General features: G+C 54.7%; 1 protein-coding gene across 8 annotated transcripts in view; it reads right to left on the bottom strand.

The window, feature by feature from the left end:
• Positions 1–24,537, bottom strand: part of NTNG2 (netrin G2) — a 76,844-nt gene extending 52,307 nt beyond the window's left edge. For 4 of the 8 annotated variants that reach the window (XM_057549230.1, XM_057549232.1, XM_057549233.1 and 1 more), the window contains exons 1-2: positions 23,800–24,537; positions 19,069–20,128 (exon numbers count right to left, since the gene is read on the bottom strand). In XM_057549230.1, coding sequence (XP_057405213.1) covers positions 19,069–19,281 — 213 coding nt within the window. In that variant the 5' untranslated portion in view covers positions 19,282–20,128; positions 23,800–24,537. Of the gene's footprint in view, positions 1–19,068; positions 20,129–23,579; positions 23,690–23,799 lie in introns of those variants that run through there. The other 4 variants (XM_057549226.1, XM_057549228.1, XM_057549229.1 and 1 more) reach the window with 4 other exon arrangements.
• Between the last annotated feature and the right edge of the window lie 1,089 nt (positions 24,538–25,626).

The raw sequence follows: 25,626 nt of genomic DNA, 5'->3' as shown, positions 1-25,626 counted from the left end.
TGCCTGTGCCTCGGTTTCCCCGTTCATGAAACGACTGAGCTCTGACTCTCACCTCCCCAAGTCCAAGTTCCTCGGTCGCCCACACCAGTTCAGAGAAAGGATGCAGAGACACATCCCCACCCCCTCATCCCAGGGAGAAAGCCAGGGTGCCAGGGGAATTCTCCTTAACAAATTATTTCCTATTTATTGGTAAGAAAAGTTGCAGCGGGGATAAATTATTAACAAATCGGAAACGGAGATTCTGTTGGGAGCCGGTTCTAATTCTAGCTGCCCGGAGGTCTCTAACTCTCTCCTCCCTCCCTCCCTCCCTCTGCTCCTCCCCCTGCCCCGCCCCCTTCCCCTTCTGCGGTTTCATTGATCCCTGTCCTGCCTCTAACTCCTCCCAACCCGATCCCCCAGGCCTCTCTCCCTTCCCTTTTTTGGTTTCTTTTGGAGCAAAAGCCCTGGACAGCAGCAAGGTCACCCCTCCCTGCTCGTGAATCAGCAGAAACCGACCCTCGTGTTATTTCAGGGCAGGAGCTGCATCTGCCCAGGGAGGTTCTTCTTGTATTTTTCTGGTTTTGTTTCTCCTTGGAGCCATTTCTTCCCAGCCTGGCCGTCACTCAGGCAGGGGAAGGTGTCTTCCCAGGGCTCATCCATCCTGGCAGTGAGTCTCCAGAAGCCACAGTGGTGGCCTCCCCACCCCCACCCCAGACCCTGATCCCGAGCCAGCCACCGTGGGCATCTCCTGGTCCCAGGTCTGCCTTGGACCCAGAGTCTCGGGCCACCTCCTGAGCCTGGCCTGGCCAGGCCGTAACTTAGGAAACGCACTTCAGTTCTGCAGCTGCTTGGAGCAGCCCACCACTCTGCTCCAGCCCCCCTTTCATTTCACCCCTGCCCACATTTACCTCCTTCCAGAACCTTCCGTGACTGAGATTGGACTCTGGGACAGCAGGGGCCGGGCCTGGCTCATCTTTGCCATCCCCCACTCCCAGTAGTGATTTGCACAAAGTGGCATTTGATAAATATTTCCAAACTCAGTGAGGATCCCTGACAGTTGGATCTAAGGATGGTATCTGTTGAGCAGTTATTCAACATGTCCTTTTCTTTTCTTTTTTTTTTTTTTTTTAATATTTTGGCTGCACCGCGAGTCATGCGGGATCTTATTTCCCCAACCGGGGATCGAAGCCGTGCCCCCTGCAGTGGACGCGCGGAGTCCTAACCACTGAACTCCAGGGAAGTCCCAATGCGCCCTTCCTAACGTGCCTCACTGGATCCCTTTGCTCTGGCGCGGCTCAGAGAGGGTAAGCGACCCTCCCGGCATCACCCAGGGAGGACTGTGCATTTACTGAGGGGAGTGGAAAGCAGCCGGCCCAGGTGCTGTTCTAGCAGCGGGGCAGGGACCCACTTCCTCAGTCCTCCTCGCCCTGACTCCAACTTCCCCGACAGACCCAGCCAGCCAGCCCTTCTGACCACCCGAGGCGTAGGGCTGCCCTGGCGGACGAGCTGTCCAGGAGACGGGCAAGGATGCAACGCCAAACACTGCTTCCACCACTGCAGACCCAGAGAGGCTGTCCATCAGCTGAACAGCCAGAGAGGGTGGGGTGAGGTCTTGCCAAGGCTCTGGCTAGACAAGGGTTAATCTCTCCAGGAACTCAAAATTGTATTCCTTAAAAAAAAAAAAAAGGAAATATTTCACTCGGTCCTGGGCATATGCAGATTCTTGCCACAGCCAGATTGTTAGGAATGTTTGGGGTGGGAAATTCTATCCCAGCTGAAGAGTGCCTGGGTTGATCCCTGTAGGACCCCCCCTCCACGGGCACCTGCTGCACCCCAACCCCTCACTGGGTACCACATAACTGACCAGATCCACGTGGGCATCCCTCTCAGACAAGGGGATGGCAGCTCTTCATTTGCATACCTTCCACGACAGGGAACTCATTACTATAAAAAGCAGATAGGCCAATCTGGACTGCTGGCTCCTTAGAAAGTTTGGCGATGTATTTTGACTCACACTCTGCATATTGTCTTTGCTCCAGGCCCCCTTTCTTCTACGCGTTTGTCCTGTTTTCTCTGGTTATGCTGTAAACATTTTCTAATTGATTAGAAAAAGGAGAGTGAGAGGCCAGATTAGCCCAAGCCCTCCTCCTCCCCCGGTGCCAGGAGCTCAAACGCTTCCCCACCAGGGCCAGCGGGAAGGCTCGGCAGCTCCTCCTCGGCCCGCCTCGCACACAGACTCCACCTGTTCATCCAAGGACCCGCCTGCCTGGCAGCTGCCCGGGCCTCTCTCCATCCTCCCTCCCTGCCTGCCCCCCCCAACTCCCCATCCGAGGCTCGCCACCCAAGCAGCTCAACACTTTCGTGGAACACATTTAGAAAAAAAGTAAATAAAAGTAAATTGGGAGAGACGGAAGGACAAAAGAAAGAAGGAAAGAGAGAAAGAGAGAGAAATCGGGGCAGGGTTGGGGGAAGGGTGCAGAGAGGAAGAAAAGCTGCATCCAGAGAAGCCGGGTAAAGTGCATTATTGATTGAGGACTTAGAAAATGCTTAGAGAGTAGGAAAAGCGTCCTACTCTTTAAAAGCTTGTACAAAGCAGAAGCTAGACACAGGCAGCCTTCCCTAAGAGGGCCTGCTCTGCTGACATGAATATTTTATCACGGAGGAAAAAAAGCGGCTTGGAGGATGCAGTACTGGGGGCGGGGGGAGGCAGGGCGACGAGCAGCCCCCCTCCGAGGGGCCTGGCTGGGGTACTCAGGGGAACCACCTTCCCCAGACCCCTGGGGCCTTTGCAGAGCCCCTCTCCTCCTCTCTGAGAGCTGCCCTCGGTTTTCTTGCTGAAGAGCAATGGGGCCTCGGTGGGTCCTGAAAGAGGCTGGTGGGACCACCGGCTGAAAGGGGAGGGCCCAAGAGGGTTGAGGTTGAAGATCGATCCCGGCAGCCCCCTCCCCTAACAGTTGCCATGTCCACCCCCTGCCACCACCAATCCCTCCGGCCTCCCCGCCCCGACCTGCCACCAGGCACACTCTAGAAAGCAGCCGTGTGTTTCAGCTCCCCTGCTGCACCCCAGAGCACGCTCTTCGGATGAATTCCAAAGCCAAGCTGGTCCTGGCTCTGCCCACCTCGCCCACCTATCTCGCTTCTCATCTTGCCTTGCTTCCGTTTTTCTTTTTTAAACTTCCCTACTGAGTATTTTTCTTAGCACCAGACATTGAGATCGTGATTTTTCGTGTGAAATTTCCTTTTCTCTATTCATGACGATCCTAATAATTATTTTCAAAATGGAGAAGCCAAGGCACCGATAGGTTAGCAAACCTATTCAATGGCACTTTGCTGAGCAAAGGGCAGAACTGGTGTTAGAAGCTCCACAATATATGCTCTATAAAGGGCCCGCTATGCTACCCTGCCTCTGCCTGTAGGGTCATTCCTTGGTTTAGGGAAGATGAAATGAACTTTTGTGCCATGGAGTCTACAAAACATATACAAAATTCTTACAAATCATTGTATGATCCTACGGAGGTCAATTTCCACCTTGTTTTGGACCCTGGAATCTCTCCTTCCTATCTTGATGCCCATCCCCCATCCCACCTGGGCTTCTCCACCTCTGTCTGGAGCTCCTCCCCTCCACCCTTTTGCAGGTGTCTGCTAACCCTCCCTTCCTCGGAGAACACGCTGGCCAACACCTCCCTCCCCGAGATGGGCACTTGATCGGTTTTCCTTGGCGACTTCGTCGGTTAATTACTGTGTGGTCCCCTCCCCACTGTGTGCTCTGTGAAGACAGGAGCAGGGCCTGTCACATGCAAGATGCTTAATTAAGGTTTGCAAAGCGACTCCCCCTCCTGGGCGGGTCCCCTCTCCAGGTCCTCCGCATTGAAAAGGAGGTGTCAGGAGTGGATGCAGCACCTGGACGGATGGGAACTGCCTGTGCCAATGGCCACAAGCTGAGACTTTCTAGGGCTTCTTCTTGCTGGTCTCTGAGGAGTAAGAAGCGGCCGGGTAGAGGAAAGAGAAAGAAGTGTCTGGGCCTGCCCCACCCCTGGGCACAACTGGACAGTTCATCTACCGATGAAGCCCTTGGTGGTGGTGAGAGACGCAAGCCTGAGCTGGTAAGGTTTCATTTATTTATTCCCTCACTTATTCAACAACTGTCTCTAATGTGCAAAATGGTCCTGAAGAAGCAGCCATCAAACCTGGTTGCCCATCCAAATCCTTGGGAAGAAGAAAGAGGTGAAAATATTTCTGGGCGCTAAGACCAGAAATTCTGCTCCAGATTGAAAGCGAACCAACCCACCAACCAACCAACCAATCAAAACCCCCTGCAGTGACTCAGATGCCTGGCCAGGTTGGGGCGCCTGCTACAGTTGGTCCAAAGAAGGGCACCTGTACAGTGATGTCAGCCCAGCTCTCACCATCATCCCTGCTTTATAGGTGAGGGGACTGAGGCCCCCAGAGGCCAGGCACTGACTCAAGGTCATACCTGCAGTAACCTTTGACCCCATATGGGAGCATTGACCACCGTGCTGTGACCACCAGAGTATGGCACGGATGACAAGCCTGGAGGGGAACTGGCTGGGAAGGTCAGGAAGGCTTCCTGGAGGAGGTGGGATTTCAGAAGGACAGGCCCAGAAGGATGGGTGGGCTGGATATGGACAGGTGGAGGGAGATTTGACCGGGCTGTGAGGAGGACACGCTATGTAGCAGGATCAAGCGAAGGGCCAGACCAGACGTGCAAGAGCCACAGGGAGAGAGGAGTTAATGTGCTTGGATGGACCAGGAGCCTGGTGGGTATCAGGAGATAAGGCGGAAGGGGAGACCTGGAGCCGGCCGGCAGCCTTGACATTTAGCAGCTGCAGGGAAAGCCCTGACTCTGGCTGGGCAGCCTCCTTTCAGAAAGAGAGGTTAAGAACCTGGGAACAAAGGGTAAGGGGGCGGCCAGCACCCTTCAGGTCCCAGGAAGCCAGAGCAAGGATGGGGTGCCTGCAGCTCAGATGGAAGGAAAGATTCTGAGAGCAATCTCTCTCCCCCTCTGGTCTTTGAATTCAAAAAACCAAGATGCTTAAGATGAAAAGACAAGATGCTTATAGCTGGAAGGGACCCGGTGCCGTCCTGGGCAAGACTGAAATGTTGGTTCTCAAACTTGGCTTCTCCCTGGGACCACCCAGCTTGAATAAATCCTCGGCCCAGGCCCACCCTAGAGACTCTGCAGTAGCAGGTGGGGTGGCAGCTGGTGGGGTGGCAGCCCCGGCAGGTTGGGGGGATGTTAAGAGCTCCCAGGTGAGTCCGCTGTGAGGCTCAGCTGAGGACACTCAAGGGGGATGGGGACCCGGACAGAACCAAGAGTCTGCACAGCTCCCTGTCCCCTGCCTGCACTCCTCTGGAGTCCCAGCAGACCATCTGGGTTTGGGGCCTTCAGGAAGGCTGTCTCAAGGTTTAGGAGACCCGGGGGTAAAGGAGGAGAGAGCCCCCAAATCTGAACCCCTATTCCTGCTGTGGAGACATCCCTTAGAGTGGTTCTCATGTTGACTCACCTAGGGGAACCCCGGACCAACCACATCAGACCCTCAGAGGTAGGTCCCTTCCCAGCCATTGGCTGGTTACAGCTCCCCAGGAGACTCTGACCTGCAGCCAAGGTCAAGGCCACAGCCCGGAGGACCCTTCGATGGGACAATTCTCCATCTTGGGGTGGCACCTGGCTCGCAGCCTTGCTTTCCTTCCGCTCCCCATTCCCGTGCCTCTCCCCCAGGCTGAGAGGCAGCCAGACCCTTGGGGAACCCACGGGTGGGAGGGGGAGGGCTGCCGGGTGCAAGCAGGCCCAGTGGAAGGCAGATGCACCGCTCCCCGCCCCCACTTCCCTCCACCCTCTATTTTTAGGTCCATTATTGTCCATTCTTGGGTGTATTTTTTTCCCCACTCCTTCCCCAGAAAAACAGATCGGATTCCTCCAGGCAAAGCCATCTCGCCTTCCCCGGAGCTGGTGCGTGGGAGCCCGCACACTGCCAAATAGACATGAAATAAGTGAATTATCAAATAATTGGATTAGCAGACTCCATCATGTCTTGGGGGCAGAGGGGGTGGGCAAAACGCTCCCGTCACTCCTCCCCGGCCCTCCTTGCTCAGGCTGCTGAGGAGTGCTGGGGGAGGAGAGGCACACAAGGACAGTACACTCCCCCAGCAAAATGGCCACACGTACGTGCACACACGCACACACGCACGTACACACACAACAACCGCCTCAATCTAACCGTGAGATAGAGACTCAGAGCACCTCAGGTCAGCTAAGCAGCCTGGTTAGGAGCTAGGCACTGGGTCCAGGCAGCCTGGAGTGGAGGTGCCAGGATCCTCTACTTGGAAGCTGTGTGACTTTGGGCAAGTGGCTTAACCTCTCTGAACCTCAGGTTCCTCATATTGAAAATGGGCATAAATATAGGATCTGTCGTAAGTGTTGTGGGTGGGTTCAACAAGCAACTTCAGGTCAAGTGCTTGGTATGCAGTAGGCACTCAATAAATATAAGCTTTTGCTGGTCTGAAGAGGTGGTGGAAGATGTGGAATCAAGAAAAGCCTCAGACAACAGGATCAATCACTTACAAGAAGACACATGGTGATTGTCCTGAGCTTAAGGGCCCCCAGAGGGAGCATAGGGGCCCACAGGGGCCCACAGGTGGACTCAGGGTGGTCTGGGAAGGCTTGTGAGTGTTTGCAACTGTGTGTGTGTGTGTGTGTGTGTGTGTGTGTGTGTGCGCGCGTGCGCACGCACACATTGTTCCAGGAAGAGCACCATGGATTCTCAAAGGGGCTGAGACCCCGCCAAAGAAGGAGGCACTGCTCTGGGGTTTTGCAGCTGAGCTGGGGTTGGTGTCCTGCCTTTGTCCATCCCCTTGGGGTCCTCCAGTGCCTGGGAGGTTATTGCTCTCTCCATGCCTCTCCCTCTTCCTCTCTCTAAGTCTGAAAGTCCCAAAAGCCAGAAGCAAAATCTAGGAATGCAGTGGGGTCTGGAGGGTGAATACACAGACCCCCTCTGGTGAAGGCAGAAAATTTACATCCCAAAGCGGGGACGAGACCCAAGGGCACCCAGCCCCTGGCAGCCAAACCAGCGTGGACCCTGATCCCCAGAAGCCCAGACCCAGCAAGATGCCAGCCTTGGAGCTGTTGGCAAGGGGTTTTAGATGGTGCCTGGGGTGGGAACAGGGCATGCTCTTTGGCCCACTGGCTTCTCCTTCTGCTGTCACCTGCCTTTGCTGTCTCTTGATTCCCCAGATGGAGGGGACGATTCAGGAACCTGCAGTCTCCCGTATGGGCACCACGCACTTTCTGTGGGCTCAGGTGGGCGTGTGCTGCTGTGGCTGACGAGACTCTGGGGTTACCTGCAGGCTCCATCTCTCATCCTCCTCCTTTTCATCTTTTGCCCAAAAACGGACTTCTGCTACGACCGAGGGGAAATGCCCTGGTCGTGTTTCATTTCCTCTTATTTCCCTGGTCGACACTTGGAGTCAAGTGGACAAATGACTCAGGCAACAGGAGGGAGCTGGAATGCAGGACCGAGGGGGTCCAAATTGTCCCAAAGCCCCCAGGACAAACTGTGCTGGGGGAGAAGAATGCCAGGTCCTTGAAGACGGGCCCAGGACACTTTAATAGGAAGGGCAGCTCTAGAAAGCCCCAGGTGTAGATCTGGAGGGATCCACAAACATGGATTTAATTCCTTCCTACCAACGAGACCCTGAGGGGTGAGGTGGCTTCCCCTCTGTGGTTGCACCTTGGGATCTCGGGTCCCCGAGGACAGTGACCCAGACTTTTGACAAGGCAGGATGGCACAGTGGTCAAGGCCCCGGAAACAGGTCCCGGCTTTGTCGCTGCTGTGCAAACTTGGGTAAGTCTCTCCATTTCTCTGAGCCTCCTTCCCTTCATTTGCAATATACCCGTCCCAGTGCTGTGGAGAAAACACAAACGCTATGCACAGAAAGTGCATATGCAGAGTACCCGGCCCACAGGGAGGCCTCGGGAAATGGCAGCCAAAACCCACGAGACGGGGCGGGTGGAAGAAACACCAGCATGTGGTGAGACACACAAGAGTATACCCCCGGCTCTTGCTTCCTGAAGCTCCCAGCTGTGGGCCGGGGTTGGACCACATGCAGCCCAGCCCGACATCGGAGGGTAATCGCCAAGGCTGACTTTGCCGTGATCCCTACCATTCTGCCCCCCATCCTGCCTCACCCCTGGCCTTGCCCGCCTCCCACAAACATCCCCTTCCTGTCCGCCTTTCACAGTGCTGCCACAGCAAGGAGAACCACAGCTTGCGGACGGGCCAGGGCAGGGGTCTCAGGATCCCCAGGGCCTGCGAGAGCCAGCTCTGAGCAGGGCTGGGTCACCAGGGGCTACACACAGGTGTGAGAGCTCACCTGAGCAGGCCAGAGAGCAAACTTTAACCTTATGGCCATGCCTACCCTGAAGGTGTAGCTCCAGCGCACGCTGGGAGGCATTCCAGGTCTCCCACCAAATGCCACCACATGTGGTCAAATCCAGGATGTGACTGGATGCACGGAGACCTGGTGTGGAGGGCCTCATGTCCCCAGGGCTCCAGTCTACTCTTGTGGGAGAGCCCATGGCTTACGGTCGAACCTCTCGGGTCTGCTGCTCCCTCACTGGGGACCCAGGAAGTCAGTCCATCCCGTTGGGCCTCAGTTTCCCCATGTAGGAAATGGGGCGGAAGTTGGACTCTATTAGTGGTTTCGTATTGTGTTCACAGGAGCCCTAGGACTTCCGGGGGTGGGGGCTCAGGGGGCCGGGGCAGGGGCAGAGGGTGCCAGTAGCCAGGTCCCAGGCACCCACTTTCCCCTGAGTAGTTAGTTCCACTGTAATGTGCTTAGAGATATCGGGGTTCCTCTGGTTTAGATAATCTCTAAGACCCCTTCCAAACTGCACCATCTACTTGAGATGAGGGATAATTATCCCCAGCATTTCTTTATCGCCTACTTTGTGCAAGCACAGCCCATGTAGCAAAGATGGAGACACAGAATCTGGTGCCCTGATGAGCAGGGGAGGGGAGGAGGTGAAGTGGAAGCAGGAGATATTTGGAGACCAGAGAGGTCACAGGTCATGACATCCCCTCCCCAGATACCCTCCTCTGGGAATCACCGTTAACGTCCCAGCTTAAAGGATAAGTTAGGGAAAAAAGGAGAAAAAGAGGGAGGAAAGGACGGAGGTGGGAGAGAAAGGGAGGGAGGAGGGGTGAGCATTTGGACTTCCTCCCTCCTCGGGAGGTTGAATGACTAGGGTCTGAGTTTGGGCCTGGAGTTTGCCACTCAGTATTAGACTCTCAGTTTTCTCATCTGTAAAATGGGGACAATAAGATAAAGGTTGTTTCCACCATGAGGGATATTTGGGAGGGTTAGATGAAATACTGCACATAGACTGCTCAGTGCCTCAATGGAATAGATCTGAGAGTCCAGAAATAAACCCATACGTCTATGGTCAACTGATTTTCAACAAGGGTGTCAAGACCATTCCATGGGGAAAGACTAGTCTTTTCAACATATGGTGTTGGGAAAAGCGTATATCCGCATGTAAAAGAATGAAGTTGGATGCTTGTCTGACTTCATATACAAAAATTAACTCAAAATGGATCAAAGATCTAACTATAAGAGTGAAAACTATGAAAGTCTTAGAAGAAAACATAGGGGTAAGCACTCGTGAGCTTGAATTTAGCAATGATTTCTTAGATATGACACCAAAAGCACAAGGAAAAAAGAGATGAATTAGACTTCACTAAAATAAAAAAAAAAATTGTGCCTAAAAGGACACAATCAAGAGAATGAAAGATTATCTGTAGAATGGGGGAAATATTTGCAAATCATATATCTGATAAGGATTTAGTATCCAGAATATATAAAAAACATGTACTACTCAACAACAAAAAGACAACCCAATGAAAAAATGGGCAAAAGACTTGGATATATATCTCTCCGAAGAAGATATATAAATGGCCAATAAGCACATAATATCCAGCATCATTAGTCATTAGGGAAATGAAAATCAAAATCCTAATGAGATACCACTTCACACCAACCAGGTTAGCCATTACAGTGAAAAACAAAGACGGAAAATAACAAACGTTGGCAAGGACCTGGAGAAATTGGAACACTTGTACAGAGCTGGTAGGAATGTAATATGGTGCAGCTGCCCTGGAAAACAGTTTGGCAGTTCCTTAAAAACTTAAATCTAAAATTACCATATGGGGACTTCCCTGGTGGTGCAGTGGTTAAGAATCTGCCTGCCAATGCAGGGGACACGGGTTCGAGCCCTGGTCCAGGAAGATCCCACACACCATGGAGCAGCTAAGCCCGTGCGCCACAACTACTGAGCCTGTGCTCTAGAGCCCACGAGCTGCAACTACTAAGCCCGCATGCCACAGCTACTGAAGCCCGTGCGCCTAGAGCTGGTGCTCCGCAACAAAGGGAAGCCACCGCAATGAGAAGCCTGCACACCACAATGAAGAGTAGCCCCGACTCGCTGCAACTGGAGAGAAAGCCCGCGCGCAGCAACAAAGACCCAACATAGCCAAACATAAACAAACACATAAATAAATTTATTTTAAAAATAAATAAATAAAAAATAAAATTACCATATGACCCAGCAATTCCACTCCTAGGTATAGACCCAAGAGGAATGAAAACATATCTCCACTCAAAACCTTGTACATAAATGTTCATAACAATATTATTCATAATAGCCCCAAAGCGGAAACAACCCAAATGCCCAGCAACCAATGAATGGATAAACAAAATGTGGTAGAGCATACAGTGGAATATTATTCGGCCATGAAAAGGAATGAAGTACTGGTACGAGCTACAATATGGATGAAGCTCGAGAACGTTATGCTGAGTGAAGGAAGCCAGATACAAAAAGTCACACACTGCATGATTCCATTTATGTGAAATGTCTGGAATAGGCAAATGTGAGAGACAGAAAGCAGACTAGTGGTTGCCAGGGGCTGGCGGAAGGAGGAATGGGGAGTGGCTTCTGACGGAGATGGGGTTTCCCGTCTGGTTACACAACATCATGAATGTGCTAAATGCACAACTTAAAAATGGTTAAAAAGGCAAATTTTATGTCATATATATTTTACCCCAACTTTTAAAAATTTAATGGTTCATTTCATGTTATATGACTATCACCTCAATTCTTTTAATTAAAAAATATTTTTAAATGCCTTCACCACAAGAAGAAGTTTTAACTGTGCGTGGTGATGGATATTAACTAAACTTACAGTGGTAATCCTTTCACAATATGTACCTACATCAAATCATCATGTTGTACAGTACACCTAAAACTAATACAATCTTCTATGTCAATTATACCTCAATTAAAAAATTTGTAAAAGAATTTAGAAGCAGAAACCAAGGGGAAATGACGTGATGTACCATTATGTTTTTAGCCCTCAGCTTTGTTTTTCTTTGTTTTGATTTTCCTTTAATAGACTACTATAATAAATGGATTTAAACTTGAAAAAACATCTAGTGCTGTGCTGAGCACAGGATATGCACTTGGAACCCTTCTGTCTGCACTGGAGCCCCTCACTTTGTCTGTTTGAGACCAAGGCTGAACCCCAGCATAGATTTTTACCAAACTCTGAGAATGTATCTACAATCACGCAGGGATGCTGGGTGAAGTGGTTAATCTAGCCAAACCCCATCGTTGCACCGTTGGGGAAACTAAGGCTAAGGAGCTGTCCCAGCAGTGAGGAGACCCTGTCGGGGCCCAGCACTGCCCGGCTCGCATCCTGCGCTCATGCTGCTCTGACACGCCCCCCGCCCCCCACCAGCGCCAGCAGGTGGTGTGTGCTTGGGGAATTAGAAACACGTTTTCATATATTTAAGCAAATCTGCTGTGATGAAAAACAAATCAGAACCTGCAAACCAAAGCTGAACCGAACCATGCATCATCTGCCATTTCCCACTTTCCCCACCACTCCGGTCCCCTCCAGGTAGGAGCTGAGCATCCTAGTGGGTCAAGTGGGCCCTGGCCAGGTCTGAGGCAGGAAAGCCTGGGTCCTGGGCTGTGGGACAGGAACAGAGCTTTGCAGCCTGGACCCCCTTACTGGGGCAGTGAGGGTGAGGGGCCGCAGCTTGGAACCTGCTTCTTTGAGCCTGCCAAGTTCTGTTCCAGCCCTGTGGCTCAGGAATTCCATGCCCTGTGGGCTCCCTCGGGTCTCTGCATGCCCACTGCTCTGCTCCTCCTCTCCACCCCGACACCCTTGGCCTAACCCCGACACTAGAGAGTGGTCAAGAGCCAGGCAGAGGAAGGTTGCATCCCAGCTCCACCATTAGTGGACCTTGGGGAGCCTTGGTCTGTTCCTCCATCCAATGGCACAATAACAGCCCCGCCCACAGGCTTACAGGGAGCAGGGTGGGGGGGATGAAACAAACAGGTGGAGTGGGTCATCCCCTCCCCATCACCCACACACTGTCCCCTCATGTCACACGGACCCCTTCCTGCATCTCTGCAGTTGCGATTCCTTCTGCCTCATCATGGCTCTTCTGAATCCCTCCAACCCTTCAAGGTCGTAGACCTGCTTTCCCCCTCTGAACTCCCACAGCACATGCTGACTATACCCCACCTTACACGCTTGGCTAATAGGCTCCTCTTCTGTTATTTTCTACTCTTCCTTCTTTTGTCTCTCACGCTAAATTCTAGGATGGGGGAAAAAGATCCCTTTTGGGAAACATTCATTTCGTGCCAGGCACCCAGCTGAGGGCTCTACACGCTTTGTCTCGTCTCATCCGTACGACCTTCCTTTGAGATTGTGTTTAGCAGCACCCCAATTTTCAGATGAGAAAACCGAGGCTCAGAGCACGAGGGACTCCTCCAAAGTCCCACAACCCAGAAGGGGTGGGATGAGCATGGGCGCCCGTGTGCCCCATCCCAGACCTCAAGTTCACATCCATAGCTGGAGGGGCCTGCCTGCCCATCCATCCATCCACCCCCTGCCTCGTCACACGTGGGATTTAACAAGGCAGCTTGTGTTATACATGCATTAAGGGAGAAAAATGAAAATATATGAAAAAATCAGGGCCAGGGAAGGTAGAGAGGGAAGAGGCAGACGAACCTGGGGAAAAGTTCTAGAACCTCTAAGTCTCTGACACTCTTTGGAAAGATGTGTTCCCTTCCCCCTGGCACTCCAGAGGCTCTGCCCACTACGCTCCATGGAGTGTCGGGACCCAAACTCATTCCCTTAAGAAAAGTAAGAGGCCAGGATCTCAGTCGTGTGGGCCCGGCCCTCACAGGCACCGCTGCTCCCATCCTGTCACTCGTCTGCTCCCCAGGAAGGAGACTTCACCAAGCCACAAGATGTCATGCATGGAACTATTCTTGTCCCAGGCTGGGCCCTGCCTCGGGCGTTTCAAGAGACTGAGCGGCTTTAACTAAGGGCTGGGGGAAACTCAGGTTCCAAAATCACTTCCTGCTTAAGGACAGAACTGTGCAGACCTCCTGGTGTCAACTGATTGAGAATCCTACAGAACAGGGACTCAAATGGAGATAAGTAGAGGCCTTTGGTGCCTCCTCTGTCCTGACTGAAACCCTAGTTATTCCTGTAAGAGTCAGCCCTAATCTCTCCTCCTCCGAGAAGCCTTCCTGGATCACACTGTCCCTCCACCCACCCATCCATTGGTTCAGTAAATGCCTTCTGAGCATTAACAGAGCCAAGAGGGAGGGATGCAAAGATGAACAAGGCAGCCCTGGCCCTGGGGAGCTCACAGCCCAAGGGGGAGGCAAACGTCAGGAGTAGAATAATGAGCATGGATTGACCATTGACTCCAGGCACCGCGCTCATGACAGTTCCAAATGCGTCTTCTATCAATAGTCCCATTTAAGGAAATGAGACTCAGAGAGGTTAAGCTTCATGCCAAAGGTCACACAGCACGGGATGCCGACCTCTACCTCTCTGCCTCTAGAGCCTGAGCTCTTAACCAGTAGGCCACGTCTGTAAGCCCAATGACACAGATGTGACCAGATGGGGCCTTCTAACCCACCTGGGCTAGGGAGTCAAGGAAGGCCTCCTGGGGGAGGTGGGTCCAACCTGAACCTCGAAAAATGAGGTAATCTAGGTAAACACGAAAGCCTCGGAAATGAAGGAAGCAAAGAAGGCGGAGGAGGCAGCACGGGCCAAGGCAAGGAGGCGGGAAACTCTGTGGTAAGCTAGAGCATGGTGTGGGGGGGGGGGAGCGGGACGCACCCTCATCCTTCTCAAGCTCCTTACATTAGGTCTCAGTCTCACCCACTCCTAGTTAGTTGTGCACCACCCTTAACACCTGCTGTATTTCTCTTGTTGTTTACTTGGATTTGCAAGAGTTATCACACTGCCCCATCACAGCTATACCTGGCATGAGGTCAGCCCCGGAAACGGGACGGGAGGGCTGTGACGGGGAGAGGAGGGAGGGGTGGGGAAGCGTGTTCCCCAGGCTGTCCTCTGTGGGTTTGGGGCCAGAACGCAGAGGGGAAAGGAGACCTGAGCCAGAGGGCTGGTGGGCTCAGTGCTGCTGGATGGAAACGTTTCGTGAACATCAAGGTCTGGCAGGAGGCGCGGCATCTGTGACCTTGATTCTGCACGTGGTGTTCAGTGTCATGGAGGGGAGGGGCTTGAGGCTCCCGGGACCCACCTGCCCTCTGCAGTCATCAGCCCAGCAGACCCCATGGGGTAGGGATGGGGCCATTTGCTCTGCGTCTGGGTGTACGGAGGCACAGAGAAGGCAAAGCAGGTTCTGAGGAAGACGTGTCCTCTAAGATGCGCCTTCGTGACCACCTCTGGGTTTTCCTGTGCACCAAGACCCAGGCACCTCTGTGTGCTCGAGTCTCCTTAGGTGAGACCTTTAATGTTCAGCTGTTTCACCGTGGAAAAGCCAAGATGCTCAAGACTGGATCAACGACACTATCAAGGCCTCACCCTAGAAGAGAACTTGCACTCTTTAAGCACTTTCAGATCTTCTGAAAGGCGCTTCCTTCTCCCAGGAAGCTGGAGAGGTGGGCAAGGCAGCCATGTCCCATCACGTGGGGAAACTGAGGCTCAGAAAATTGAAAGACTTGCCCCAGATCACCCAGCCCACAAGCAGCAAAGCTGGGATGCAAGCTCAGGTCTTCAGATTCCAGGTCTATGGCTCTTGTCGGGATAGCACACCACCTTTCTGGAACCTTCCGCCAGGTCTCCAACATACAGGAATCTGAGCTCCCAGCTTCACCGCTCCCTCCTGGGACCTCCACTCCTCCTGCTCTCTGCCTTTCTCCTTCAGCAGGGGCGACACCTCCTTACCCTGCAAAGGTCCCGTGGGAACCACAGGCCTCCTGTCTGTCCATCATCAATAATAAGTATCACCCGTCACTGACGGACCATGGAGAGCAGCATTCCTCAGAGCGTTCCACACCCTGCGTGCATCCGAATTACCTGGACTTCTCGTTAAAATGCAGCTTCTGGCTCAGCGGGTCTGGGGCGGGGCCTGGGGGTCTGCATTTCTAACAAGGTGAGTCCAGGGACTGCACTTTGGGCAGCAGTGTGTAGCTAGCTGTAGGATCATTTTAAACACCACCTGCCTGTTCTGTGCCCCCCACCCTCTTTTCTCACCATCTCTCTCCTGAGGCTCAAGGCACGAGGACAGGGTTTCCCCCTTCCTTTCATGGCAGCGCAGGCAGCTGGCCGGCAACCTCTCTTTCGAAGCTCTGTGGGGCTGCTCCCCACGCCAACTGTGCCCTCCCCATCCCAAAGGGGTCCTGCTAGGGGCTGAGAAGCCTTTGCGGGCGCTGCCTTTCCCTCCTTCTCCCTGGCCCTGCAGCCTCAGAAGGCTGGCCCTCTCCAGCCAGGCCCTGGGCGTCAGGGGTGGGAAGCTGCCCGCCTTCTCCCGCAGCCCTCATTGAAATTTTGCCCTTGCCCAAGAATCCTTGGTTGAGAGCTCAGCCCTATTCATTCTCATTGTGCATTTAGAGCCAATAGGCTTTTTGTTCATTTATCTTGGTCTTCCTCCCCACTCCCCTTCCTCACCAGGCTGGAATTTACAATTCAGTTCTCAGGTGGCCTTGCAGAAGTACCCAAGTCCAGGGGGGGAGAGAGGGTCTGCACACTGAAGCCTGAAAGGGGCAGTTGTTCCGTGGCCCCTCTTGCATCCTCAGGGTGCCCCAGGGCTCATGCTGCGTTTGGATGGATGTTAGGACAGGCCCAGCACTCGCCGCAGGAGGGGTGCCAGGAAACAGGGACCCACTGGGCTATTGTAAGGCTAAGGGGACAGAGGGCCACCTGGGTACCACTAGGGCGCCCCCTGGTGGCGCCACCGGCCATGGCTAGAGGAGTGAACGCTTCCTGAGCACACATCCGCAACCGGCTGCCCTGAGACCAGGAATACAGGGCGTGGTGTCCCCAAGGCTGGAGAGAGGCAAAGAGACAAAGGCCCAGACACCACCAAGGACATAATAGCCACAATAATAAGCAAATAACAGCTACCACACATGGAGTACCTACTACGTGCCAGGACACCCATGGCGGGGCTGCATCTTTCCACTGGCACTGTGACTTGCCTACATCATCATCTTTGCTTCACCGAAGCTCAGAGAGGGAAGGCTGGGCCGTCGGGTGCATAAGCATGGGTCCTGGCCACGTACAAGTTCCCAGCCTGCCCTCTAGACCGAGTGACCTTGGCGGGATTTAGCCAACGCTTTCTAATCCCTACAATGGGATTAGAAGAGCCCCCACCTCAGAGCATCCTAGAGATAATTTAATGAGACATGCACAGAACCTGCTTAGGGAAGCTGCACTAAACAGTGGGGTGGGGGGGGGTTTGAATCCATCTGGATGTGACCCCCTCCTCCCTGCAGAAGCCAGCCTAGGCAGCGTCCCCATCCTCGTTGGCTGCACATTTGTAATCAAGGGCAGAGCCGGATGGCAGCCCATCATGAAATATTTAAGTCCATCAGACAGGTGTCAGGACACTGAGGGAGATGCTGTTCTTCCTCCCCTGCCCTCCTCACCGGTCTTCCCAGGAGAGGACAGGAAGGGCATGAATGCTCCTTGCACAGCTCAAGGACCCATGCTGGGTGTCATCAGGACTGTGGCGGGGTGACCACTCCACCCCGGCCACCCCGGCAGCTGCACTGGGTTCTCTGTGTGTGAGAGGGGGGGCAGGGCGGAGGCCCAGGGCCAAGGGCATCCTGAGCCACCTTTGGCCAGGAGAGGGCCTCAGACTTGCATTTGATGGTCATCTCCACCCCTCAAGCCTTGACCAGAAGCTGGTCCAGTGATTTATGATTTAGGCACCCCGCCCCACGGCCCCGCCCCCAGCACATTAAGACGATTAATATTCAAAAGAAGAAATACAGTCAAGACTCTAATACAAGAGGCAGCGGTTGACTCTGCTCAAGGAGTGTGTGGAGAAGTCCTTACATGAGCTGGGGTTGGGGTGGGCAGCCAGCTTCAGATGTGGACTCAGAGCTCGGCTCCCCCGGTGCTGGCCTTGGCCCTGACCTTCAGGGGCCAGCCCCCTTGCCTGTCCCTGAGCCAGCAAAGCCCTGGAGTCCTCAGTGCAGTGGAACTCTCCAGTCCCTGGCTCCTGGCCCTGTGCTGCTTTCTCCTTCCCTCCCTCTCTCTCTCCCCAGCTAGCTCCCGCCAGCCCAGCCACCACCCACAGTGACAGCCTCCTGACTGCTGACCATCCAAGTGGGAACCTACCTTCCCAGGCTGACTGCTCTAGGATAGGACCCAAGCGCCCCACGGGGCTGAGGCATCCTCAGGAGCCCAGTGGGGACACCGGCTCAGTCCAGCCATAAACCCAGAGACCTGGAGGCTCCCCCAGGACACAAGAAGGCAGCAGCCACCCGAGGATGACACTGAGCCCTTCCTGTGGATCCTGCACCCTGGTTGCCCTGTCCAGCCTCCTGCCTGACCCGGGGCTCTGCCCAGTGAGAAGGCGTCTCTCGGGAGGCAGATTAGCTCAGTGACTCTGGAGCCAGACACTCAAATCATAGCTTCATCACTTCCTGGGCTGTGACTTTGGACCTCAGTTTCTCCATCTGTACAATGGGAATGACAATAGCTAACACCTAGGGGCACTTGCTCTCTGCCAGACCCTAGTCTGAGCATTTTAGGGTGCATTAGCTCACTTACTCCTTACAGCGACTTGAGTGTGTGCTATTAGTGTACACACTTTACAGATGATGGAATAGTGGCCCAGAGATGCCACGGGTCCAGAGCTCACCCCCTGAAACTCCTACTTTGTACAACACAGAATCAACCCAGCTCAGCTGAGTGGAGGACTCCATGGAATGACTCGTACTGAGCCCTTAGCCTCCACACTCAGGGGCTTGCATAAATGATCCCCGCTATTATTATTGTTGTTGTTGTTGTTAATGTTACTTGAGTACTGATGTACCCCGTGGCTCCAAGACTCCATCTTTCTCCAACTAGGGACTCAAGTGACAACACCTGAAAGCCTGCCTTCCCCGTGACTTAACCAGCGACTGCGGTCACTGCACATAGGGGTGGAATCAGAAATGGCGCCAGCCACACCGCCCGCCCTGCTCTGACCCCTTCCGTCCTCCCTTCCGAATCCCCTCTGCACTGCCGTCAAACCTTCCCCTGCAAAGTGCCAGCTCGGTGCTTGGCATTCCCTCGCTTGGCAAATCTGTTTGCTGGATTGGATTGGGTGGAATAGGAGGTGGCACCACAAAGGGACGAACAGAGGGAGGTCAGAGTGCAACGTTGCGAATAGCACTTTGCTCGCTCGCCCAGATGCTGACTTCCTACGAGAGAGGCGGGGCTTATCTGCAAGGCTGGGGAACCGTGACTAGTACTGTGGTTTTCCCAAGAGGAGAGGCTCTAGCGATCACCTGGCCAAGAATTTCCCCACCCCAAAGAACGATGTCACGTGACCCCAGCATCCTCAGGGCTGCCTTTGCTTTGGCACATTTCCAAGGTGGGACAGAGACCTGATCCCAAACCTACATGCAGGAAAGTCAACCTTGCATCTTGGTCCTCCCGCTCTGCTCACCCACCCCAAGGGTCCGGCCCAGACCCCCACCCACTTGGCCTGAGCGAACAGAACGGCGGGGTGGGGCTGACTTACGTGGGAGCAGAATCTCTCAGGGGGGTCTCCGCACGTGATGCCGGAGGGCTCCACCTTCACCTTGACATAGTCCTTCAGGCGCATCACCTTGGGCTGGCAGGCATAGAACTCCCAGGAGGGGCCTTCATCCGTGGTCACCCAGGATTTGCAGATGTCGTAGTCCCCAGAGGCCAGCGGGAGGCAGTGCAGGAAAAGAGCCAGCAGGTGCAGCATGGCGGCGCAGTCCCCAGGGGCGAGGCCCAGAGAGGGACCGGAGAGGTGGCGACTGGGTCAGGAGGGACTCGAAACCTCAGCATGGAAAAGCCACATCTACCAGGCGACGGAGGCCGGATGTCCCAGGGACTCTGCCAGGTTGCAAACAGTGAGGAACGTGTTTTTTCCAAGAGGCCGATATGGAAAACTCAGAGCCAGCGTTTCTCAGACTGCTGATGGGCAGATCGAGAAGTTGCCCACAACTTGGCGTCCTCCTAACCTTGGCATCACACCTCTCCCAGAGGTGAATCTGGTCAAATCAGGCAGACTCTCAAATTGTGACAGTGGATGGAAATGGGATAGGGAGAAAATCCGCAGGGATCTGGCATGAGGCCGGATCAGATTGCTTTTAATTTTTGTCCTTCCAATCAACCCAGGTCTTTAAAGGGCCCTTAATGTGTGATGTGCTCAACACAACTGCAAAACAACCCTCCGGCCTGCGTTGTAAAGATAAAATAAAATCAGGAGGTGTACCTGTTAGCTGCAAACACGTTCCCTCTATGGGATTGGACTTGGCATTTTGGGCCAATAAAAGAGATTTCTTTTCATATGGGCGTAAAGTGACAACAATTGTGCAGCTGGACTGGAGCATAAAAAAAGCGACTGAGGTGTTAACTGGGGAGCAGCTTATTTGGCTCGGCTTTGGTGGGGACAGACGCTAATGGGAACCAGCTGACCTTGGCCGGTAGCCATCGGCAACTTATTAGGAAGTTTCTGAGACTTCAGCTTCCAAGCCATCCAGGTACCCGGGGTCTGGCTTGTCTTTCATTGCAAGAAGGGAGGAGAGAGAGCTCGTTAGCAACAACACCTGCAACAAATTAAATAGAGAAAGGGGGGTAAAGATGTATAAGAACAAAAGCTCTCTGGCAAAATGTGCAAAAAAATGAGGCTGCATTAGAAAAGTGTCCCGAGGAAACTGGGTTATTTTTATTAATATAGGAGATGCACATTTGGAGATGGGGCACATTATTAAAAAGGTGATGCACTTTCTCCTTATTTATGGGGGTGTCGGGGTCAGCAGAAGTGCCCCTGTTTGGGGTCAGTGACTTTCAAAAACAGCCCCAGGAGCCGAGACTGAATGGTGGCTTTATCATGACTGACAAGTCAAAATGTCAAAACCGCCGAAGGCAGAGATGAAGCTGTAATCACAGGTGCCGATAAGGCTGTGCGGACAGGTTCCGATTAAGAATGGTCCACGCGTGGGCCAACAATTACGAACTGGGTGCCAGTAAATATCTCTCCAAAATTCTGAAATGGTGAATTTAATTTTTAACTGTAAGAAACTAGGGATGTTGAAGACTTTGACGGAAGTGACAATGATTTGTCATATTAGCTTTTTCCGATCAAGGCCAAAATTTTGCAATCATCCCTTAGAGGGTATGTTTATAAACAGGTCACCATTATGATTGTTGCTTTACTATTTTAAGCTACCGGTAATTATTTAAAAGCCCTAAATAAACATAACTAAGATGAATGTTACATTGCGAAAAACACGACTCCAATAGTGTGGGGTGTTTCAGGACACTTGATATATCACCAGGAGAATTTGGTCCCCAGTGTGGGATCCTGGCCAAAAATACTAGCCAATAGGGCAAAGGTTACTGCAATGAGTCACAGCAGAAGCGGGTGTGTTATTAATTCTGGTTATTATGTCTATGATTATTGCATCTAAATTCCCAAACTGCTGACTCTTCAGCCATTGTACCTAGAAGGTCCTGAAGAGTTAACTACCTTTCCATGAACCTCCATTCTCCACCCAGATACAAATGCACTCCTGCCAAAAATGACAAACCGGAGTGGCGGGGGGGAACATTGTCCAAATGGGGGCTGGCCACTCCGCACCTCCCCAGGAGAAGTCCCCAGCCTCTGCCCCAAAGCTCCAGGCTGGGGACATCATAAATCTGCATTAAGGCAGCCCCTGCCCCTCTCTCTGGCTGAAGGGCTCTTGATGGAGATGAATGGGGAGGATCCGAGGGGGACACATTTTCACATCTCCCCTCTGGCTGTTTAAAGAGAAACAGTGTTACAGAGCCTGCCCAGCCTTGAATGTGCTTCTTGCTAGAAAACTCTCAGAAAGAACCCGCCTGGAGACTATTTTTACAACCTGAGAAAATGTAGTAAAAATAAGATAGCGCGGCCGGCAAAGGTTTGGATGCCTCTCTCTGAGCTTTGCGCTGCCCAGAAGACAGCACATTCCTAACTCATTCTTCCAGCCGCGGGCTCCTAACTGTTCACTCCCAGGTAGAGCGCTCCTGATGCGGGACACCAGGGCGCCGGGCCGCGGCTCGCAGGGTGGGCCCGGACGCGGGCTCCCTTCGTCTGCAGGACCAGTGCTGCTCTCGGCCTGGACCGCACTGGACGCAGGCGGGCGTGGGGAGGCAGTGAGGCCCGAAGGCCAGGAGGCCCGCAAGATGGAAGAGGCAGCGCGCCTCGCAAACCTATTAATTGCTCTGCAGTTCTGCAGGCTTAAATGCCATGCATTCCCTGGAAAATGGGGTGGGGGAGCCAACAACATCAAAATCTGCCGGGGGGGGGGCGGGGTAGGTAATAAATGTGTTTACAACTAGTCAATCAATTGGGCGTTGCTGGCATCGTAAGGGAATTGTGAGCTCAGCATGAGAATGTTACAGTCAGTTTTTGCCAAACAGAAAAAAAGGGAGGGGGAGAGATGCAAGAGTCTTCGGAACAGCGAGGAGGAAAGCTCAGAGTGAGAAGCCAGTGTGGGAAATTTCAGAGTAAGAGGTTGTATCCCGGTGGATAGTTTTCTCCTTGGAAAATAAATCTTCACCTGATATTATTAAGAAACTGCAGCTCCCAGAAACAAATAGAATCAATGCGCTTTATTTTCTTTTAAGAGTCCTCAGGAGCCGAGGGGGGCTGAAAGCCAGGGTTTTAAAACCCGAAAATTAGATTTTACCAGGATTTCTGAACTCAGATTTCTCTGTCGTATTGAATTAGCGCCTCTCGAGCTGGCTGGGCTGGAAGCTCCTCCAGGAGTTGCCGGCTGCGCCCTCGCCTCGTGGGAAACTTGCCTTGGTGGACGCGGAGCCCCTGGGGGGGATCCCCTGGAGAGGGGGCACTGGGGGCTTCTCCCAGGACCCAGCCCACCCCCAAGTTTCTTCTCCTTTCCCAGCGGGGACAGCCGAGGGGGGTGAGATCTGCCTTCAGGGGAGGGTGCTGGGAGCCAGGAAGGAAAGGGGAACCCGCTCAGGGTCGCGATCACCTTCCAGCCCCACCCCATCCTCCCAACCCTAACCCCCCTCACCCCGCGCCGGTCCAGTAGGTGCCCCACTCAACGCCGCCGCCCGAGTGAGCATCCCATTTCCGGCGGCCCCGGTGCCCCCAGCCCCGGAATGGGAGCCTTCTCGGGCCCCCGGGCGCCCCCCACGCCCTCTCAGCGCCCAGACAGCCCCGAAGAGTTGAGCGCGGGGGGTGGGGCGCGAGGAGGAGGCCTCGGCTGGGCGGCTGGGGCCGGGGGGAGGGGGGGTGTGGAGATGGGGGTCAGCTCCCAGCCTTGGACGCCAAGGGTTCGGAGTCCGTGCTTCGGGTGGGCTGCAAACGGCGGGCATCGCACGGGGATGCGTGCCTGGCAATCCCGCAGTTGCTTTTCGTCTTCCCGAAGTTGAGTGCAAGCCACGGGAGCAATTAATAATCACGCCTTTAAAAAAGGCCCGGCGGGCACCGAGGGTGCACCCACACCTGGCACCGCCTCCCTTACTTAGAAGACGCCCAGCAAAGCGCCGGGGAATTCGTCGCATCCTTTTCCCCAGCGCTGCCGCCCCCAGCCCAGGCGGACAACTTACTCCGGAGCCCGCGGACGCCGCGAGCCCACGGTCCCCTTCCCGCCTTCCCGCGGCCTCTGCTCCCACCATTTGCGTGCCACCCGGCTGGAGGTTCGACTCCACTCTGTCCCCAAGCCGGTCCAGGCACATAACCCTCCCCGTTAGCCCACCCCTCCAGGGCACGGAAAGAAGTTTCTAGCCGCCGCTGGAACACAGAGTTTCTCTGTGCAACTCACACATACCCAGTTTTCAGAGAGGGGAAGGGGATGGGAGGAATTGGGGTGGCGATGAAATTGGGGTAGGGGAATGGCGCGCGAGAAGGGTTAATTTCCTTTTCACAAACACGTCCAGGCATTCTGGTAACACCCATCCCCACCACTCACTCACAAACGATGGAAAAAGACCCTGGTGGGGAAAAGCCAGCCAGAAAGACAAGCTACTCCTTTAAGATGCTGCTACAAATGCACACTCACACACCCCTCTCCAAGCGACTCGAGTCCTCCGCTAGTAACGGCCGCCACCAAATAACTTTTGCATCCGAGCCCTTGCTGGGCCGCTTTAAGTGGCTCCTGGGCCGCGGGAAAGCCTGCACGGTCACCGAAGCCCTTTAAAAATGAAACCGGCCTGGCAAAGCTGCAGCATCTCTCCCCCCACCCCGCCCCCCGCTCGCCGCCCGGGCTCTCCCCTCCAGCCTTACCCCGGCTCGGAGCAGCTTCCCGGAGCGGATACCCGGGAGGCCGAGGACCGCCACCCTCCGGCGCTCCGCCTCCCCCGTCTGGCTGGCGCTGGGTGGGGCGAGGGCCGAGGGCTGCGAGCCGGCGCTCCTTCCCCGCGCTGCTCCCGCTGCCGCCGTGGCCGCCGCCGCCGCGGCCGTCAGATCGGGGCTGGGGAGCCCACCGGCCGCCGGGGGGGCCGCCCGCAGCCGTCCCGGAGACGCGGGCCGGGGGAGGGGCCCGCCCCAGCCGCCCGCATCGCCCGCCCCGGCCGAGCGGGAGGTCGCCGCTAACAAGTGCAAACTTTTGGGGCCCCCTGGGCGGCTCGGAGGGGACCCGCGCTCGGGCACCGGGCAGCCCCCGGCCCGGGTGGGCTTCGCGGCTGCTCGTCGGGGCGCCGGGGCATCCCCCCGGCGCGGCGCGGGCCAGATGGCGGGGCGTTTCACTGCCCCCCTGCACTCCGCTCCAAGTTAATGCCGAGGCTAAATCCTCTTGCCATCACTCACGATCACCATCGGGGCTTTTATCTCTCGGTCTGATCCGGGCTGCGTAACTTCCTCTGTGTGGCTTTAACACACCATCCCACCACGGAGCAACGGTCTTCTTAAAGGTGCAGGAAGGAAATACTGCGAGACTCGGGGGACGCGCCACGGCCCGGGGAGGGGCTCTGCGAGCAGGGGCGTCCCGGCGGGCCCGCGGCCAGGGTGGCCCCAGCGGGCGGCCGCGGGAGCGAGCCTGCTCTGGGGGGTCGCAGGCTAAACATCTCCTCCCGGCCCGGGGGCCAGCGGGTCCCGGCGCGCAGAGCGCATCCTCAGCCAGCTCGGGTCAGGCGCCGCGGGGCTGCGGCTTCCTTTTCCGAAACCCAGGGGCCTGACCGGGTGCCAGCGCCCATGGGTGTGGGAGCTGCCCCATCGGCACCAGGGAGGGGGCCAAGTGAGTCAGCCCGCCCACCCCCCAACAGCCAAAGGCTCAAGGCTGCAGCTCGGTCTCCCTCTGTGAAGTGCTGCCACCCAGAAGGCCCCAAGCAGTGGGTAAAAGGGTGGGTGGGTGGATTGGGGGAGATGGGGAGGGGGAGCGATCTGAGCGCACAACCAGAGCCTGAATACCAGCTGACACATCGCCGCCTCCACCCTGATGGGCCCTGCTTTTGACGAAGCCAAGCCAGCTCCGGAGGGAGTGTAGAGTAGGGGGGCAGGAGAGGCCTCACTCCCTGGTAAGCCTGGGAGGAGCCCTCGCGAGGACTCCTGCAGAGCCCAGGGCAGAGGCCGGGGAGCTGGCCACACTGGGCAGCCCTGGGCTCTTCAACCCCCCGGAGGTTTCCTTCCAGGCTGCCTCCCAGGCCTGTGGGGAGAGCCTCCTCCATCTTCCAGGGGAGACCTGTGGTTTTCAGGTGCTCCCGGCTTCCTGGGGGTGGGTTCTCAGTGCAGCGCTCAGGCAGCCAGCGCTGTCATTTGGTGCATCAAGAACAAAGAGCCTGAGGACAGGGAGAGAGAGAGAGAGAGAGAGAGAGAGAGAGAGAGAGAGAGAGGGAGACTGGTCCAAGGTCCAAGGTCACAGAGGGTGTCAGGAATAAGAGCAAGATGTGACCCTGAGTGCCACACCCCTCTGCCACCTCTTACCTCCACCTTAGCCCTTCCCTGCTTTTGGCTCCCCCTAAGCTTGCAGAGGGGGCTGTATTGCTGAATAATGTTTAGACTGTTGTCACAGAGCAGTCAGAGGACGCGGAATTAAAGACTGTCATCTGCTTTAAAAATAATAATAATTTAACTTTTATTGAATACCTGCTTTATGCCAGGATCCATGCAAACCAC

Source organism: Balaenoptera acutorostrata, chromosome 6 (genome assembly GCF_949987535.1).
Source record: "Balaenoptera acutorostrata chromosome 6, mBalAcu1.1, whole genome shotgun sequence".
Lineage (NCBI taxonomy): Eukaryota > Metazoa > Chordata > Mammalia > Artiodactyla > Balaenopteridae > Balaenoptera > Balaenoptera acutorostrata.
The sequence above is the reverse complement of the archived record's forward strand: the minus strand, read 5'-3'. Positions and strand labels throughout refer to the sequence as shown.